The following is a 13058-nucleotide window of genomic DNA, read 5'->3' as shown; positions in this document are numbered from 1 at the left end:
AACCCAATGTCTTATTTACAAAGAAATGCATTTATAAATGAGCGTTTGGGTTTTGCTTTGATTTGGGGGAGTCTTGTAGTTTCTTAGGACAGTTGTTGAAAAGGCCTAGCTACTTCATTCACTCTTAGATATTTTTTGGTCATTTTCATATGCTCGAATTTTCCTTTTAGGCTACTTGCATATTCAGATGCATCTTGTCAAAGGGGAAGACCTTGCTGTAAAAACTAAATTCATCGTACCTTTGAAGGAGTGGTTTCGACTGGATATCTCTTTTAACGGAGGCCAGGTATCTGTATGCATGCTTCATCACACGCCATATGAGCATTTTCGCTTAAAGTTAAGCATTGCCATAAAGCCGAGGAGCAACCAAGTCTGCAAAAGCAAATTTGTGGTAAATGGTAGACTCTTTACAACCACACACTTGCTAAATCAAACTTTTATAGATGGAAGTTTAAATCATAAGAATCCCATCCCATTTAATTAACTTTTAGAGTGCTGCTTTTGACTGTAGGGTGAATGAATAAAGCATACAGGCAGTTCTATAGCCTTAGTGATCTGAGCAATTCAGTCCTTTTCTCCTGGGGAGATAGGCTTTGTGAAGATAAATGTTAAAACAATAATTGGCCGTGTTTATATAGTGTTATCAGATCTACAACATTTTTTTTAAGGAAATGGATTGGTTAGTTCAGCCAAGAAATGATTTGACTGCTTTTGGCAAGTGAAGCAATTGCTTATGTTTGGCATTAAACGGATCATAATAACCAACACACATAAGTGATAATTCAGGTGGGATGCAGTGTCTTTATCTACTTTTTAGTATAAAGCATTGTACGTAACTGCTTCAAACTCTCATAACATGAATTTTATGGATGACGGCAAATCTCTTGTTCTAATTGAAGACAGTTCTATTTCTCAATATACGCAGTGCCAGTTTGCCACCTTTTTCTGGTTGCTTTGTTTTCTCATCAGCTTTTCCTATCGATCTGTGATTTTCCTGTAACAAAAGTGGAAGAGGCATTTTGTTTGTCTTGTGGATGAGATGATGCACAGTCTTCCCTTGGTGTTTAGGTTGATCACATTTCCTTTTTTTTCTGTAAGAGAAAAGAAATCAGGTCAGTCCTTGCTGCTTTCCTGAGAAGAGTCTGTAAAATGTGAGCTGGGATTCTTGGTATGTGTGTTTGTTTACTTACAAATGTTCGGTGACATAGCGGTGGTCCACATTTTAGCTTCCTAGCTACGTGAGAATTATGGTGGCCATAATAGCCTGGTTGCTGCTTTCTCCTATGGAGAAGGTCAGCTCAGTGCCGTTGTCCCTGAGACAAGTATCAAATCATCAGAGCAGATTCACCGATCATATTTTGCACCTGCTGTATGCAAGACACTATGCTCGAGTTGCTTGTAGACTATTTATGGAAGTAACATTAAGGAGGTAAAGGACTGTTATAAAGTGAGCTTAATTGCAAGATGATAGCTGGTTGCGGTGGCTCACGCCTGTAATCCCAGCACTTTGGGAGGCCGATGTGGGTGGGTCACCTGACGTCAGGAGACCAGCCTGGCCAACATGGTGAAATCCTGTCTCTAGTAAAAATACAAAAAGTAACTGGGCGTGGTGTGCATGCCTATAATCCCACCTACTCGGGAGGCTGAGGTAGGAGACTTGTTTGAACCTGGGAGGCGGAGGTTGCAGTGAGCCAAGATGGCGCCAGTGCACTCCAGCCTGGGTAACAGAGTGAGACTCTGTCTCGATAATAATAATAATAATTTAAAAATAATTAATTGCCAGATGATTTGTATTGATTCCTAGAAGGGAGATGACAGTTTATGCTGGGATGCTTAGGGAAGGTGTCACGAGAAGATTTCTCTGTTTGGACAGGATTTAGATGGAGAAGGGAGAAGAGGGTATTTCAGCATTTTATTGGAGGTTAGCAGACAAACCAGTTTGACTACAGTAGAAATTTGTAGACTATAGAAAGCTAATAGAAGGGAAAAAAATATGTCTTTATGAGTAGAATGTGGAGAATCTTGGATATCAGGGAATTTAGACATCAACTTGCAAGGCACCATAGAAGATTTTTGAGCAGAAGATTAAAAGTAGTCCTTTAATGAAGGAGATAAATTTAGTGGTGGAGTACATAGTTGAGTAAAGCAGGAGAGAAAGACCAGATAAGTGGGGGCAAAAAATTTTTTTTGGTGTGTGTAGACTTTAACCCATTTGTCCTTCTTCTTTCTATTCTATCTGGTCTAATATACATAGGTCCCAAACAACACATAATGCTTCCCACCCAAAATCCACCTCTGTGGTAGGACTACCATAGTCTGCCTTGACTGAATGTATAAATGACTTAAACGGTTGGTTTAGGCCAACAAGTGGCGTGAGTCATTTTCTTTTCTGTACCAACATGTTGTATGCCTGAACTGGGTTGGTTTCTGGTGGGTTAGTTTGTCTTTCATATACCAAGTGTTGTAGCCATGTCTTTGAGACGCACCCTAGCACTTACTCTGTGGTGGCACTAGCAGAGTGTAAGTGGCCCCTTGAGTCCAGAGGCTTATGTTGGAGTCCAAGACATGAGAGGAGCCCATATGAGACAGCTAACAGCATTCATGACAAAAAATAGTGTCCCTGTTAAAATGAGAATGATGATTCCAAGTGCTTAGGGAAAGGGAGGTGGGAACAGCAGTGCGTGAAGAACATACAACACCAATCTTGTTTTCCCCCTAAGGCTCTCACGGAATCAGAGCAAGATTTTAAACACTTCTTGTAGTATCATACATATTTCCTTGTCTTTCTACACAACAAGCTTTTAAGGACAAATACATCAAATGAGCCTTTGGCTTGGAGTTTGGAAGTATCAGAAACTTGGTGGAAACTGCATTGTAGATATTTTTAACCACATCAAGTCACATTTGGGGAAGTTAAATGTATGAAATCTTAAAATATGCACAGGGCTAGTAAACTGTTAATTTTATTTTTGCAGAAACTCATCAGGTAAAAGACTCTTCAACGCATATTATGAGTAATTTACACCAAGGACTGTATAGGTAATGTAGGGTGATGAGGCATAACTGATTCTTGTGTATCTCTCCCATCATAGATAGTAGTAACCACTAGCATTGGACAGGATTTGAAAAGCTACCACAATCAGACCATTAGGTAAGTGCCATTTTTCTTTTTATTCAACATTTGCCTGCATGCGGGTTAAGGAATCTTCATACTTTAGCCCTCAGCCCTGACGTTATTCCGCATCTCCTCACTCAGCTTTTCCAAGCATGGATTATTCTCTGCCCTGTAGCTAGTCTTTGTACTTTTTTTCCTACCATGCACAAACTCTTTCTGTTTCCCCCACAACCTTTTTTTCTAAGCAAGAAAAACTAGTCCTCTCTCCAGATCTCGTTGTAAATTCTTCCTTTCATGGCACTTTATAATTCTTTTTCTTTGAAAATTATCTTCTATGAAGGATTCTGAAAAATAAATCAAAGTATTAATGTTGCTTATTGAGAATGGTTGGTAACTTTGGCCTCACATAAGACATAAAAGCAGACAGTCTTCATATTTATGTTTATAATCTGGATTTGAAATGTATGCAACTATTGATATTGGTGTCACTTTTCATCTTTATATAACCATTCTCTACAAGAGTTACAGAAGCTAAGAATTGAGTTTCTTGCTTGTGTTTCATAATTTTTTAATTTACTTCCACATCCACATATGTGGATTTTATAGTGTCAGAACCATGGGGCAACCTTCATTAGGAATTCAGGATACCTTGCCATAAGTAGATAATATATGTATATAGGTGGTGCCTGACCCAATGATGATTTGATTTGCAATTTTTTGACTTTACAATGGGTTTATCAGGGTAATAAATGCATTTCATACTAATGATACTTTCAACTTACAATGAGTTTATTAGGATGTAACCCCATTGTATGTTGAAGAACATCTGAAATTGAAGGCTTAAGAGCAAGTGTAGGCCAGGGGTGTTGGCTCATGCCTGTAATCCCAGCACTTTGGGAGGCCAAGGCAGGTGGATCACTTGAGGCTACGAGTTTGAGACCAGCCTGGGCAACAGGACGAAACTCTGTCTCTACTAAAAATACAAAAATTAGCTGAGCATGGTGGCACATGCCTGTAACCCCAGCTACGCGGGGGGCTGAGGCACAAGAATGGCTTGAACCTGGGAAGCAGAGGTTGCAGTGAGCCGAGATGGCGCCACTGCATTCCAGCCTGGAGACAGAGCAAGACTCCATCTTAAAATAAAAAATAAGCATAAAGCTCAGAAATAAAAATTACCAATTTTGAATGTATAATTTTAAAAAATGTATCAGGACTTTTAGGCACTTTGTCTGGGATGAGGAGTGGTTTATTCCTTGAGTCTGTTATTACACCGCAGCAGACAGAATGCTGCCTCTCCACACAGGCTGGGGATACGCAGGGGCCCACACAACCCAGATTCTCTTGGATTCTGATTATTAAAGAAAGGGAAGCAAAGAGGGGCAGAGACAGAAACAGAGGGCCATATATGCTACTAAAAAAAAAAAAAAACCTCCTGGCCTGGCCGGGCATTTTACAGGCGGTTCACACCTGTAATCCCAGCACTTCGGGAGGCCGAGGTGGGTGAATCACATGAGGCAAGGAGTTCAAGACCAGCCTGGCCAACATAGTGAAATTCCCATCTCTACTAAAAATTTAAAAAGTCGCCGGTCATGGTGGTGTGCATCTGTAATCCCAGCTACTTAAGGCTGAGGCACGAGAATTGCTTGAACCTGAGAGGTGGAAGTTGCAGTGAGCCAAGATCCCACCATGGCACTCCAGCCTAGGTGACAGAGTCATACTCTGTCTTAACAAAAAAAAAAAAAAAGAAAAGAAAAGATAAGAAAAGAAATGCAGAATCTTGGACTTTGCTCCAGAGCTTCTAAATCAGAATCTGCATTAAAAAACAAAAAAAAAACAAAACAAAACAAACAAAAAAAAACACTGAAAAAAAATTAAAACAAAAATTCCTGTTTTCATTTAAGTCCGACTGATTTCTTTTAGGCTCTGGGTGCATAGAACAATTCTTATTTACATGGCTGGATTAAAGGATTAGAGTTTCATAGAAAGGCTAAAGAAGGGTTATTAGCCTGCAAAGAGAGGGTGCGGGTGGCTTAAGGGCTGCATTGAAACACAGCAGCTGAGGCCTAGGGAGAAAGCACGTGTCTTCAAGAGCACCGAGGTAGATTCGGATCAGCCAGAAGGCATTCAACACATAGGAGTGTTGTTATATAACTGGTGGCTGGGGGATCTTCTCCGAAAAGTTCAAGGACAGCGAAGCCTGGGAGCTGTCTTTGGAGAAACAGATGACCTGAGTCTGCTTTGGAGATCAGATCTCCATGTTCTGTGAAGTGGGCTCTGGCCAGAAATTAAAGGTTTGGTTTCAGGACATGAAGTCTAAAATAAGAGCTTCCCCTCTCTCCCCTGAAACCCACGTCCAGCTCCAGGACATTTTCGACAACTGGTTGAATTTCATAAGTCCCTTTTCGTTTCCTTTCCTTTTCAATCCTAGAGATCTAGAGGCTTATATGAGTGAATAGGAGACAGAGTGGCCACAGAATGATCCAGGGCTGGGACTGGGGTGAGGCAAGTGAGCCTAAAACTTAAGGAGGTGCCAGAAAGCTCAGGGATTGCATTCGTTTATGGGCTGCCAGAACCAAGTGCCAAAACAAAGTGGCTTAAACAACAACAATGTATTATCTCAGTTTTAGAGGGCGGAGGTCCGGGATCGTAGGGCTGGCAGGGCCGTGCTCCCTGTGAAGGTGCGAGGGACAGATTTGCTCCCGGTCTCTCCTGGCTTCTGGTAGCTCCTTGGCTCATGGCAGCACAATTTCAGTCTTCACATGGCATCCTCCCCATGGGTGTGTCTGTGTCCAAATTTCCCTTTTTTATAAAGATGTCAGTCATATCGGGTTAGGGACTCACCCTACTCCAGTGTCATCTCAATTTAACTACTTACGTCTGCGATGACCCTATTTCCAAATAAGGTCACAATCTGAGGTGCTGGAGATTTGGACTTTGACATATGAATTTGGTGGGAGGAGGGGGCACACAATTTAACTCAACTGTAATCATGATAAATAACATATTAATATGATATTTTTAAAAATCAAAATGAATGCAGATAATCTATGATGAACAAAATATTAAAATTTTGAGTAAAGACATAATAAACATAGACATAGAAGAATCAAGGGATCAAGACTGATTTTGGGGTACACACCAACTCTACATCCCAATTGAAGCATTGAAGCAATTTCTTAGTAAAACTGGCAGTACTCCGGCCTGGCACAGTGGCTCACGCCTGTAATCCCAGCACTTTGGGAGGCTGAGGCAGGCAGATCACTTAAGTCCAGGAGTTTGAGACCAGGCTGGGCAACATGGTGAAACCCCGACTCTACTAAAAATACAAAAATTAGCCAGGCGTGGTGGTGGGCTAATCCCAGCTACTCGGGAGGCTGAGGTGAAGGTTGTAGAGAGCCAAGATTGTGCCACTGCACTCCAGCCTGGGCAACAGAGTGAGACCCTGCCACAAAACAAACAAAACAACAACAAAACAAAACAAAAAACCCAAAACAAACCAAAAAAGCTAGTGGTACTCAGACCCAGGAGTGCCCCTCCCCACCACCCCAGCTGCCCTGCCTGTACTCCTGAGACCTCCCCGTCAGAGAAATAAGCAGAGGTAAAGCTAGGCCCAGACGGAGCTGTCCAGAGTCCCCCGAGGGTTCCTGTGGTCAAGCATTTGGAATCTCATTCCTGCCAGGAACCCCATTTTCAGAGTGGGCCAAGCCAGTGAACTAAACATCAGATATTTCCAGTTTACTGGTTATAGGTGTTCCCAAGCAAGGCTCTTACCCCTCCTTTTTATTTGTTCCTGTAATGTAAACATAATGATGGTTGTCCTACAAAGATAGTGTGAGAAGATCGGGAATTAAGTGCTTGGGATGGCAGTGCAACGCATAAATGAAAGGCTGCCAATAATACTCCATGACAGGTGACAGCTTCAGGCCTCTATAGTGTTAAATTCATTCACTCATTCAACACCTGTTCACTGAACACCTGTCACATGCCAGACACAGCACTCAACTCTGGGAATAAAATGATGAACACAAAGAATACAGACCCTGCCTTCATGGAGCTAAAATATCAAGCTGGTGAGACAAACAGAAAACAAATTCACAAATAAATTTAAATTTACAAGTTGCGGTGAGCGCTAGGAAGGAAACGGGTAAGGTAGCTTGAGGAGAACAAGTGGGTCAGAATTTAGACCAGGCCTGCCAGGCGTGGTGGCTCATGCCTGTAATCCTAGCACTTTGGGAGGCCGAAGCAGGCGGATCATGAGGTCAAGAGATGGAGACCATCTGGCCAACATGGTGAAACCCCGTCTCTACTAAAAATACAAACATTAGCTGGGTGTGGTGGTGCACACCTGTAGTCCAGGCTACTCGGGAGGCTGAGGCAGGAGAATCGCTTGAACCCAGGAGGCAGAGGTTGCAGTAGCCGAGATTGCGCCACTGCACTCCAGCCTGGCAACAGAGCAAGACTCTGTCTCCAAAAAAAAAAAAAAAAAAAATTTAGACCAGGCCCTGAAGAAGTAACATGTAAGATGATGTAAGATGATGGTTACTCTATGGGGCATGGGGGCAGCCAATCTGAAGCTCTAAGTTCTCCTACCACAGAAACTTCAAGCTGGAGCTATTTCCTAATTCTGAGCGAGGCCTGTTTCACTACGTCGGTGATTCTTTCAGGCTACTGGTGCTCTGCGGTAATAAACCAGGGCACTCTCCTACGTCCAGATAAGAGTAAAGATAGTTTGCCAGCATGTCTCAGGTTTTCAAAAGGGGCTGACTTGGGCTTTGGAAGAGTCTAGCTCAGCTTTTATGTCAGTGAAATTGATGACCATCAAACAGTGCACAGTACAAGGAATCTCTTGCCATCTTTGTGCAGACACTGAAAATTCTGCAGGAGAAAAATGCGAAGACATCAATGTACACGAAGACCAAGTTGGACAGATACCCTACTGCTTGACAATAATGACAATTTAAAAATTATGGTTTAGTGCCCTAGGGACCAAGTAATTTGTTTTTTGTTGAAAAACTCAGTTAATGTAAGGATCCATTAAAACAGATAACTCCCTTAAACATTTTTTTCAATTAAAACATATTTATGTATATATTCATTTACCAATCTATCTAGATAGGGCCTTCTTTTGAGTACAAATATAGAGATTAGAGTTTCCTGTGGGCTTTTTTCACACTTGTAAACAACACCCAATTTCTGTTTCTTCCAAATGAAAACAAAGACAGTTGTAGAAACAATCAGAGCCCACAAGCCATCCAGATTTTTCTCAATTTTTTTCAAGACATGTTACAAGGTTTTAGTAACCTCTGTTGCGTCTACCCAAAATAATCAACTAGTTTTTATAGAAAGAACAACTCTTTCTTTTTTTTTTTTTGGGACGGAGTCTCGCTCTGTCGCCCAGGCTGGAGTGCAGTGGCGTGATCTCGGCTCACTGCAAGCTCCACCGCCTCCCGGGTTCACACCATTCTCCTGCCTCAGCCTCCCAAGTAGCTGAGACTACAGGCGCCCGCCACCTCGCCCAGCTAGTTTCTTTTTTTTGAGACGGAGTCTCGCTCTGTCGCCCAGGCTGGAGTGCAGTGGCGCGATCTCGGCTCACTGCAAGCTCCACCTCACACCATTCTCCTGCCTCAGCCTCCCAAGTAGCTGAGACTACAGGCGCCCGCCATCACGCCTGGCTAATTTTTTTGTATTTTTAGTAGAGACGGGGTTTCACCGTGTTCGCCAGGATAGTCTCGATCTCCTGATCTCGTGATCCGCCCGCCTCAGCTTCCCAAAGTGCTGGGATTACAGGCGTGAGCCACCGCACCCGGCCGAGAACAACTCTTTCTTCCCCACTCATATTTTATTGAATTACATATTTAAGTAAATGGTACGATTAGAGTAAACATACTATTGGTATTAACTGGTTTGGGCTCAAGTGATCCCCCCACCTCGGCCTTCCAAAGTGCTGAGATTACAGGCATGAGCCACTGCACCAGGCCAACTTTAACTGGTTTGAGAGTATACACGTCTTATTCTTGCTAAGTGTGCAACTCAAAATGTGGGAGCCAAAGTCCAACAGAGGATTAGGTTAAAAATGATAATCACTGTTGCTAACGGTTATGGTGTCTGCTCTGTGCCTGACATTGTTTGAAATGCTTTGCTTACATATTAGTTTATTTCATCTTCATAACAACCAGACAGGCAGGTACTGTTGCTATTTCCGTTTTTTAAATGGGGAGACTAAGGCTCTAGACAGTAAGCTCTAGGCAGTGAGGCAGTGAGCATCCCGGATGCTGTGAGCATCAGTCAGTCGGTTTTGCATGAGGACGGTCAGGTAAGCTGGGGAGTTCGTTCACCTGCAGCTCTGTTAAGGGGGCTTCCTACTGCAGAAGCATTGCTTTGTATCCATCGAGCGCCCTGTGCTGTCTCATGAGGGCTGTTGGAATGTTCATGTCTTTTCAAGATCTTGGAAAACAGAATCAATTCACAACTCTAGAGATAATAACTTTATGACCTCTCCATAAATAGGCAGGAGAGACCATCATCTTCACAGTCCTACAAGACTGAGATTCTGAAAAGAATAATATCAGGAGCTAAAGCACTTCTTTTCCATTTTGGTGGCATTTAGACGACGCTAATCTCTAGACATTCGATGTTGCTGCTGTCGGCTGTTGCTGCCAGGCTGTGTGCTTTGCTTCACCATCTCACGCCTCCTCCCTGGCCAGGTGCACCTGCTAGGGCTTGGGTTCTTTGCTAACAGACAGTCCATCCCCCGTTCTGAAATAACCCTGGGTTGCCTGGTTTCCCTGATCCAACTGTGGGTAGCTTGCCCTGTCCCCATCCATGTCGTCACTCCGGCCCTTCGCTCCCTCGGCTCCCTGGGCTCCTGGCGGCCTGCCTGCCTGCCACTTTGTTTTCTTTCCTTCTGCTTCCATCTGCCCCTCGTGGTTCCTGGCTCCGTCTTGTTGCCTGACCTCTAACTGGATACCTGTCTTAGCCCTCACTCCCCTCACTGTTCATGTATGCTCTGATCACACCTTGTCCTCCCATTCTTACTTTAAATTCTTATTTGTTATTTTTATTTATTTATCAATTATTATTACTATTATTTTGAGATGAGTCTCACTGTTGTCGCCCAGGCTGGAGTGCAGTAGCGTGATCTCAGCTTACTGCAACCTCCACTCCCGGGTTCGAGTGATTCTCCTGCATTAACCCCCTGAGTAGCTGGGATTACAGGCATACACCACCACGCCTGGCTAATTTTTATATTTTTAGTAGAGATGGGTTTCACCACGTTGGCCAGGCTGGTCTTGAACTCCTGACCTCAGGTGATCCTCCCACCTTGACCTCCCAGAGTGCTGGGATTACAGGCATGAGCCACCGTGCCCAGCCTTATTTTAAATTCTTAATAGGTAATAGATGCACATGGTTTTTTAAAAAATCAAAACTTTGTAAAAATACAGTTAAATGTCTTGCTCCCAACCCTACCCTCATGCACTTCACCCCAACCCCTCAGCACCCCATGGGGAGATAATTCTATTGGTTTCCTGTATAGACTTCCACCCAGAGTTTCTTTATGCAAATATGAAAAAAATCTGTTCCCCTCTTTCTTAGATAAAAGGTATGCTCTGTGTCCTGTACTTTTATTTATTTATTTTTATTTAACACTATATTTTGGCAATCTCTCCAGGTTCTTTTGTCCCTTTTTTAGTTGCATAGTGAAAAAGCTCAAGTCCAAGGTACACTGAATGGATGGGCCAGTCGCCACTGGCGGACACTGGGGTTCTCCTGGATGGATGGGCCAGTCCTGGCTGATAGACACAGGGGTTCTCCCGTCTTTGGCGAATATAAACAATGTTGCAAGGAACACCTTCATGCGTTTTATAAATGCCAACCCACTTTGTCCTCTCTTTCCTTCCTGATGTTTCAATCCCTTCAGGACAGCGTGGTCCTCTAACTCATCACCTATGCTCACCTCTCATCTCCGGCCAAATCCTCTGAGCTGGCTGTGGCCTCCTCCTCCTAACTGAATTTTGCCTCAGTCCTTATCTAATAGTCTATGCTTTTGGCTTTCCCCCACAGCCACCTTCTGTTCATTCAACAAGGTTTTTTATTTTCTTTTAAAGCAAAATATTTCCAATGAAAACCAACAATTCCAGACAGACAATTCCATTGATTCCAAACAATACCACCACTATCAATAGTACATATTGAGTATTTACTGTGGGCCAAGCACTCTGCTAGATGCTTGACATCTTTATACTTCACTTAATCCTCTTAACCATCCAGTAAGTGAAGAACTATCATTTGACACAGGAGGAGACAGCACTGGAGAGGAGGTTAAGTGACTGGGCTGAGGTCTTATAGCTGGTAAACAGCAAAATTGGGATCCTAGCCCAGGTCCACCTGGCCCCACACTGGTCTCATCTGCTAAAACTCAGAGTGAAGAGCTTGGGGCAATTTGGGTTAAGTCAAGGAGAGTCTAGGAAAGAGACTCCTTTTAAGTCATCTAGTTCCGGCACAGAGCTCTCTTAATCCTTCATTCTCTTCTCTAGCTTCCGGGAGGATTTCCATTATAATGACACAGCTGGGTACTTCATTATTGGAGGGAGCAGGTATGTGGCTGGCATTGAAGGGTTTTTTGGACCTCTGAAGTACTATCGCCTTCGCAGTCTGCACCCCGCCCAGGTGAGTCCCAGGGGATCAGGAAGATTGCAGTACTCCTGGGTGAGGGGTATGGGCCTCAGGGTGTGCAGCCCAGTGTAAATAAAAGTTTACCCAAGCTGGACCATGCATTGCCTCTGTCATCAAACATCATTAATATTGAGGCTTTTCCCCCAGCAAAGGCAATAATAGATTTCTGTTAACATTTGGTTCATTTAGTACTCATAAAATGGAAACCATTTACTTCCTCTGTTTTAATAACTACTAGTTTAATTATAGAGTAGATTTGCATCAGGCTGTTGCCTATCCAGCGATTAAGCTAATGAAAGGAGAGAATCTTAGTTATTTGGTAAAGCTTCTTTTATATGCTATTATTTAAAGTATCAGAAGAGATGCTATAGCAAATTAAAATCTTGGTTCCATTGGCTGCTCTCTTCAGAAACACAGGCCTTCGGCTCACACTGGGGTCGGTTGGCAGCAGTTGTATGGATCGCAAAGGGCATTGTGTTCAGGGCCGAATCCTCTGCACAGTGCCTTCCACATCCAAAACCCGCCCCTGAATGGAACTGTCCAACGCTCTGGGCCAACGCAGCTGGACTGGTCAGAGGAGAGGGCTGTTTCCCCACGAGGGAGTCTTCAGGGCACTTGTTTTCTGGGCTGTGTTAAGGAGATCAAGGACCACACCTGATACGTGAAAGGGAAACATTCTTTCATTCCCTTCACCCTATGGGGTTTATTCTGAGAAAAACAGGGGTCACTAGACAAAGTCATAATCAGGAAAAATGGGGAGCCCTGCTGTCCATGGGTGATATCTTACAACCTCTGTGAGAGACCTTTGTGAAAAGGGGAAAAAATGAAATAGTCATTTGTGCAACAAATGCTTATTGAGAACCTACTGTATGCCAGGCTCTGAACTAGGTGCTGAGGCAAGCAAGATGGGTAGGTTTAAAATTCATCCGAAGGTTGTCCACAATGAGAAATCTGCTTAATATCGACCAGGCGTGGTGGCTCACACCTGTAATCCCAGCGCTTTGGAAGGCCGAGGCAGGCAGATCACTTGAGGTCAGGAGTTTGAGACCAGCCAACATGGTGAAACCCCGTCTCTACTGAAAATACAAAAGTTAGCTGGATGTGCTCACTTGAACCCAGAAGGCGGAGGTTGCAGTGAGCCAAGATTGTGCCACTGCACTCCAGCCTGGGTGACAAGAGCAAGACTATCTCAAAAAAAAAAAAAAAAAAAGAAACGTACTTAATATCATGAACAGTACGTATACATATACATACATATATTCAAACACAA

At 43.3% G+C, this 13058-nt stretch overlaps 1 protein-coding gene across 2 annotated transcripts in view; it reads left to right on the top strand.

The window, feature by feature from the left end:
- SEL1L3 (SEL1L family member 3) overlaps positions 1–13058 on the top strand; it is a 117734-nt gene that overhangs the window by 30841 nt on the left and 73835 nt on the right. For both annotated transcript variants that reach the window (XM_025385643.1, XM_025385644.1), the window contains exons 5-7: positions 171–286; positions 3093–3151; positions 11650–11782. In XM_025385643.1, the coding sequence (XP_025241428.1) occupies positions 171–286; positions 3093–3151; positions 11650–11782 (308 nt within the window). The remainder of the gene's footprint in view (positions 1–170; positions 287–3092; positions 3152–11649; positions 11783–13058) is intronic.

The sequence above is a fragment of the Theropithecus gelada genome, chromosome 5, assembly GCF_003255815.1.
Source record: "Theropithecus gelada isolate Dixy chromosome 5, Tgel_1.0, whole genome shotgun sequence".
Lineage (NCBI taxonomy): Eukaryota > Metazoa > Chordata > Mammalia > Primates > Cercopithecidae > Theropithecus > Theropithecus gelada.
Note: the sequence above shows the minus strand (reverse complement) of the source record. Positions and strands in the feature narration are given on the sequence as shown.